The sequence below is a fragment of the Engraulis encrasicolus genome, chromosome 10, assembly GCF_034702125.1.
Source record: "Engraulis encrasicolus isolate BLACKSEA-1 chromosome 10, IST_EnEncr_1.0, whole genome shotgun sequence".
Lineage (NCBI taxonomy): Eukaryota > Metazoa > Chordata > Actinopteri > Clupeiformes > Engraulidae > Engraulis > Engraulis encrasicolus.
Window position 1 is genome coordinate 40034797 of NC_085866.1, and position 7500 is coordinate 40042296.

At 45.5% G+C, this 7500-nt stretch overlaps 1 protein-coding gene across 3 annotated transcripts in view; it reads left to right on the forward strand.

The window, feature by feature from the left end:
* The first annotated feature begins 3726 nt into the window (after positions 1 to 3726).
* The window catches only part of lama5 (laminin, alpha 5), a 117752-nt gene continuing 113978 nt past the window's right edge, over positions 3727 to 7500 (forward strand). For all 3 annotated transcript variants that reach the window (XM_063208848.1, XM_063208847.1, XM_063208849.1), the window contains exons 1-2: positions 3727 to 4275; positions 6385 to 6537. In XM_063208848.1, the coding sequence (XP_063064918.1) occupies positions 3985 to 4275; positions 6385 to 6537 (444 nt within the window). In that variant the 5' untranslated portion in view covers positions 3727 to 3984. The remainder of the gene's footprint in view (positions 4276 to 6384; positions 6538 to 7500) is intronic.

The following is a 7500-nucleotide window of genomic DNA, read 5'->3' on the forward strand; positions in this document are numbered from 1 at the left end:
GTGTGTCCAAGCTGTGGCGAGGGGCTGGTAGCTACTCATCATCTGGCACCCATCTTGGCTGTAGAACAAGTTTCACATCAGGCAACATGGCAGACAACAACACGACAGATGCCTCTCCTCCTCTCTGGATGGGATGGAGTATTCTGTGCCACTGTCTCAGTAGCAGGGCTGTAACCAGACCTCTTCCAATACTGAGGTCAAATACTGTGTGCTCTACTGTATACTGTACATTTAGAATGCTTCAAACACAAACTTGAGTTTGTTTTCATTAATCACTGCCTTGAGGATAACTGGGGGTGGCTTTTTTCTCAGACCTCATTGAGCTTTTCTCCCCTACAAACTATGAATCAAGCGAAAGGGAGTTTTTCCTCACCCCTGATGCCACCAGGGGCCGCACCTGAGCGCCCAAATTCAGTGTGACTATCTATGACTTATGCTAGACCCAGCCACTATGGACCTTACGCCTGGTCCTAACCTACGTTGACTTTATGACTCTACAATCTTTGTCAATCTCTTCTTCCACTGCCATCCTGCTATTTCTGCCTCTCCTCTCTACCTCTCATTTCAAATCCATCTCTAACAATGATGTTTTTTCCCATTTGTTAAGCACTTTGCATGCCTTGTATGATACAGTGCTATACAAATACAATTATTATTATTATTATGTATTATTGCCGTAGGCTGAATTCATCATTGTTGATCATATATCGGTTTTCATCAATAGATAAATTACTGATTACTGAAAAAAATACAGAGGACATGACCTCAGTGTTCTCAATGGTAGTTACGGCCATGCTCAGTAGTAGTTTTGTTGTAACTATGCATGTCGGTCAATTCACTGATATTTGTAGGGTACTGCAGATGTGTCTTCAAGTGATATCTATATCATGTTTTTCCCATGTTTGAAGTTTGAAAGTTATGAAAGGTCAGTTTTATGTATTAGTACAGAAATGGGTCTGATTTCTGGCACTAGAGGCAACATATTAGTCAGCTGTGCGATGACTGGCTCAGGAAGTGCCTGGTTTAAAGTACATTTTGGACCTTACACAGTGACACTTCGTACAATCTCCGGCTTTATCTAGGCCTGCATTTGTGATGTTCGTTTTAGAACACAACCACAGAATACAACAGCAGGGATAAGACATAAAAGATGAGTCCACACACACTGCCATTCCCTCGTATTATTATGCTAGAGGTGTTTCTTAGGAAAAGAGAAATGTGAAGAGTTATAAGAGTTTTGACGCAGGGAGCTGACTTGTGTGTGGAGTGTGGACCTGTCTCTTTTATGTCCAGGTGAACAATGAGACATGAAGAGCAGCCACCTGCACAACTAATCCCTTCTCTCTCTCTCTCTCTCTCTTTCTCTCTCTCTCTCTCTCTCTCTCTCTCTCTCTCTCTCTCTCTCTCTCTCTCTCTCTCTCTCTCTCTCTCTCTCTCTCTCTCTCTCTCTCTCTCTCTCTCTCTCTGTCCCTTGCACACACACTCACTTTGTTCCCTGGATCAGTGCCATGTAATTAAGCCTCAGGTGCTGCAGACTGGAAAATGAAAGCTTGTGTCTGTGGAGAGAGAGAGAGAGAGGGAGAGAGAGAGAGAGAGAGAGAGAGAGAGAGAGAGAGAGCGAGAGAGAGAGAGAGAGAGAGAGAGAGAGAGAGAGAGAGAGAGAGAGAGAGAGGGGCACCACACAAGACCTGTCTCTGTGCCAACAGGATGGAGCCCAGCGTAGGATTATGTTCTTTTAACAAAATACAATAACAAGTGTTGGTACAATAATCCATGAAGGCAGGAACTATGAATAGTACAGTGCTCTCCTGAAGGACGCTTTTACCTGTAGGTCTGTCCTTCTTGTCTGCTTGGCTTAGTTGATTATTAGAAATAAAGGTTCGCAGCACTGATGAATGCTCTCAAGCATCTTATGGTAGGCTACAGCGCTTGGGCCGCTCAGTCTCTTCATTACAGTGCAACCCTTCGGGAGCATTGATCACTGTTGTGGCAATTTATCATTCAGTGTTCATCTGTTTGGCTCAGTCAGGGCCGCTTTGGCTGGGCCCTGGACAAAGTCATCAGTAAGGGGCCCCCATCCAATCCATTTCATGTAGTGAAGACCAAATTATAGGGCCCCTATTTCCCTGGGCCTGGGACAGGTGACCCCTTTGTCCACCCTTGTCAGCTTCCCTGGGCCCAGCAAATGCACTACTAATGTGCACGATTTCTCTGATGTTTTAGTTGATTATAGCCAATAATTTGAAAAGACTTGGGCTGCCACAGCCACTTGTCTGTCTGTCACATCAATCTCGCCAAGCCGTGAAGGAAGTGAATCATTTCCATTAGTTGAGCATTTGCGTAGGGTTCAGTACACAGATAATTCAGTAACTTTAGCCAGTTAGAAACCTAAAGAGAGATGCTTGGTCAGCATTCAGGGGTGACCTGAGATACGCTGCAGGCAGCCCCAAGGGGAATGGGAGTGGTGGCTCCCTGGGGACAGTGGTGCCGTTTTTGATCAGGTTAAACACCACTGGCTTTTGGGGATTTCCCAGGGTGACACACACACATAGACGTACGCATGCACACGCACGCTCTCTCTCTCTCTCAGCCTTGTGCTCTTTCCTTTTCTGATCCTCCCCCTCCCAGACACACACACACGCACGCACACACAGTTTGCTTCTTTTTCTTTTCTTTTTTGTGGTCTTTTTGTGGACTTTATCTGATAGGACAGTGTGAGAGGTGGACAGGAAGCGAATTGGGAGAGAGAAGGGGAGGGGTCGACAAAGGACCTGGGCCGGGAATGGAACCAGGGTCAGCCGCATGACAGGCGAGTGCCCTACCGGTTGGCCACACGGCAGGGCCAACAGTACGCTTCTTTATTTGGATTGACAGATAGACTTTATCATACCACAAGATAAACGTCATAGAACACACACACACGTGCACGCCATCGCACGCACGCACGCACGCACGCACGCACACACACACACACACACACACACACACACACACACACACACAATGTGCACTTCCATGTAGGCATTCTCTTTGCCATTCATTCCTACATATTTATCAGGCTAAAATAAGCAAGTAGCCTAGTCATTACTCATCGCACTCATGAGGTAGTGTCTAGTAAGCAAAAAGGGAGTGATAGCTTCTCAAGTGTTGGGTCGGGTGGGTACTCTAAAGATGTCTTCCCTTCCTCCTTTCAGACTGATTAAGATATGCAATACAAAGGCACTCTCAGTGTAAAGATAGGATTGGGATGTTTTTGGATAGCTACCAACACATGATATCAAACCCTTTCCCTCTAACTTAGCAACTGACTCTCTGGCCCAGTATTTTTAGGGCACAAAGTAAGGAAGGTTCTTTCCAACACCCTTCATGGTTTGAGCATAATGGGTTTGGCTTTAAAAACTCAGACATGTTTTGGCTCTTGCCATTTTGCAATCAACTCGACTAATTACATGTCGAAACTGTTGGGTTTTCTCCAATCAAAATGACACACCATCTGCAGGCTATTGCTGCCGAAAAACGTTCACCTTCCAACCAGTGTTGTCAGCTGTGAAATATTGTGCTAAAAGTTGGCTACATCACATAGTCTGTCATATTCCTACAATCTACGATGGGATTTAAATAGAGGCAATGAGAAAGGGGAGGGTGACTTTGGAAAAGCCTACCTCTGAGCGCAACAAGCAGTGGCGCTCGCGCTGAACTACACCGCCACACAGTGCGAGAGGGAGCTCGAGCGCAGATTTGTTGCTCATCGAAGCGCGAGGAGCCGACTGTGCAGCAACTTTGCCCATTCCTGTGTGCGCGGGGAGGAGGAACACAGGGAAAACATCGCAAAAACCAGACCAAATTGGTCTTTCTTGGCTCTGTTGCAGTTTTCTTGTATGGCAGTTTGTGTCAGGAGGAGTGTGTGCTTCACTGATGTTTCAAATCGGAAAATTTTGTTCGGCGTGAAAAGTTAACAAAATTAGACCTAACGCGCAGGTGAAGATGGCGAGGGCACTGTCAGGGGTGACTGCACTCCTAACTCATGGAAAAACGGGACATTTGTTATCTCTATTTGTTTTATCGTTATGTATTTGTGGGTTGTCGGCTCAGGACTTTCCATTAAACGGAGCGAACGGATACAGTTTACATCCACCATACTTCAATTTAGCAGAGGGGACGAAAATCACGGCAACAGCGACCTGCGGAGTGGACGAGAATGGGCGACCGATTCAGGACCTGTACTGCAAGCTAGTCGGTGGACCCGTGTCTGGTGACCCCAGTCAAACTATACAGGTGATGACGCTCTAAAATACTATCACATTCCCTGTTTTATGTCTTTTATAGGCGAGTCATTACATTATACTGTAGTTGAATTTCAACTTAATGTGAACTGTGCTTCAAGTGCAACGAAAACCATAATGCTGGTTTACATGTTGGTTTATATGGCTATGTAAGGGGTTAAAGGATAGACAGCTGAACACCATAAAACTTATTACGTGCTAGGCCTACTGTAAACTCCCAAACAACATTAAAAAGAATTATGAAAAGAAATGTGCACCTTAAAATATGGTGAACTTTTCCACTTGTGATATGCCACGTCTGCCCAAGCTTAGGGTAAGAAGTAGCATAGGCTACCTTTCATGAACAGCATGCTGTTATTGTTCACAGTGGGGTCACCTGTTCCATCTCGACCTAGTACAACTGCTCAGCTACTCTTGTACCTTGGCAACGCGTTTTGACAAAGGCGCACGGGGCCCTTGCCAGATGGTTCCCACGGGGCACGCACACAGTGCATGTTGGCAAGTCGGTGAAATGTGCAAACATTGTAAACTGTAAAATGCAACCCCCTGCAGAAATGTTCTGCAAGGATTGTCCCGGTGGAATTCGTGGCATTCGTTTAAGTAAAAGAAGGGAGCCTCGAGTGAGTGCAGGCTTTAGAGGGGAGTGTCCGAGACAGCGGTCATCTGCAGGAGTCATGGGCCGAAACATCAAAAGATTATGCTAATGAGTAGCGACCTGCTCTGTTCCACAACGCACCCCTGCGGCTATGTTCTCACGGAGCCGCCAACTCATTTTGGTTTGCCCTGGGGTTCTAAAAATGTGAGAGGGCACAGCCTGCTAGACCTGAATTATGCTTCAAGATGAAAATGCATTACATTTAAGTTGCTGCCAGCAGCGCATAAAGTGAAGACAGGTCTAATTAGTTTAAACTAGAAGGGCCTTGAATAGACCCCAATAGATTAATAATAGCAGTGTCTTCCAATAGCGGTTTTTTAAATTAATGTGGCAGAGGTGCAAATAACATACCTCAGACCATACCTCTGGTGTCCTTGCAGTCTGTGGGCCTATACAAATTCTGAAACCTCTTCACAATCTTACCATAATGCATTATGGACTTCATGGTAGACATAAAATATTGAATAGAATTAGAATTACTTTCCCAAACAATTGACATTGCTTTCACCGCTCTATTTCAGCCAAACATGCTTATGTATATATTTAGGGCTTTTATGCCTTTATTTTTGACAGGACAGTGGAGGAGAGACAGGAAGTCAGTGGGGAGAGAGAGGCAGGGAAAGATTGGAAAATGAACCTGGCCTCATAAAACGGAATATTCTTCTGCACAGTGTGCTAAATGTTTTGTTTCAAGCTTATTGTGGGAGGTATGGTAGTCAAGGCAGTCAAGGCAAGTCTTGTAGTACCTAGTACCTAGTACCAGTTGATTGAAGTGGCAAGAGAGGAGGGATGCAGAGAGAGAGAGAGAGAGAGAGAGAGAGAGAGAGAGAGAGAGAGAGAGAGAGAGAGACTCACCCTTGAACTCTGTGACATAAAAAGGGATTAGGTTTCTTATTCAGCTCCTCAAGAGTGGCTGACTGTGGTTTGATGAATTTGAGCTGTTAACTCAAGGGGATGAAAGATGAAAACACCCAGAGTCAATAACACACTTTACTCAACCTGTTTGCTCTTTAGTTATGGTTCAGTTGCACTGTGTGCATTCACCGTGAATAAAACCCTTAAAGCCAATAAATGTATAGGCCTAGGCGGAGGGAGGACTTTCTTCAATAAACACATACTGAAATCCAAGTAAAAAAAAGAGGAATTGTACACATGTTGCCTGTAATACTTCTCTTCTTTACATCATGAAATCCAACATTTTCTTCAAAAATAATGAATTTCACAATGTTTTCATAATGTGTAATATGATCATAATCGGATGATATCACTTCAAAATAATCCTAATTTTCCTAATGTTACATCAGCTACTCTCTCCATTGACCATGAGGATTCTCTGATGTGTTGCAGGTAGTGTGAGAGAGTTGTCTGCACACTGGGTATAAGATACAAAAATATGCTTAACTTAATACAGTTTAACATTATTAATTATATTTTCTGCTGTCACAGGGCCAGTATTGTGACATCTGCAGCATGGGAGACAATAACCGAGCTCACCCCATCACCAACGCCATCGACGGGACGGAACGCTGGTGGCAGAGCCCGCCGCTGTCCCGCAGTGTGGAGTACAATGAGGTCAACGTCACCCTGGACCTGGGACAGGTAGGCCTCATTCACACCTACTTATCAGTCTAACCCTTAGTTAGGCATTACTCTGGCTTCCTTTGTCGCTATCGCTATCGCTATCTCTAGCCCTGTCTGTCTGTCTGTCTGTCTGTCTGTCTGTCTGTCTGGCCCCTCCCTCTGTCCCTCTGTCTTTCTGTGTCTGGCCCCTCCCTCTGTCCCTCTGTCTTTCTGTGTCTGCCTTTGCTCCCCCCTTCTCTGTCTCTCTCCGCCTCTTTCTGTCTGTCTGTCTGTCTGTCTCTCTCTCTCTTTCTCTCCCTGGAGAGTTTTGGAGTTTTGATGGAGTGTGCCTTTTGTTTCTTTCGGTTTCACACACAGACACACACACACACACACACACACACACACACACACACACACACACACACACACACACACACACACACACACACACACACACACACACACCTGTGCATACCTTTCTGTCATCATGCAAATGTAATAATGTATAGCAGAGACACTTATCTCATCTGGGACCAATATCTGTTCCTATTTGCACCACACACACACACACACACACACACACACACACACACACACACACACACACACACACACACACACACACACACACACACACACACACACACACACACACACACACACACACACACACACACACACACACACACATGCACACATACTGCTTGTGCAGCTCAAGTTGTGAGTTCTTGAATGGTATATTCTGCACCCTGACAAGTGGCAAGCCTTCCTCAATGAAGCCCATTTTATGAATGAGCTCTGGAGACCTTTGGAGGCTGGAGGTCAGAGAGGGCATTCTCATCATCACATTTGCTTGTCTTTCCTCCTGACCTCTCCCTACTCGCCCCTGTTTTCTCCTGCCCAGCCCACAGTGCCTCACCTCCCGACAGCTCTCCTCTCCTCTCCACCCCTCCCTAGTCCTCTCCAGACCTCTCTCTAGCAGTCGTCACTTCTCCCTCT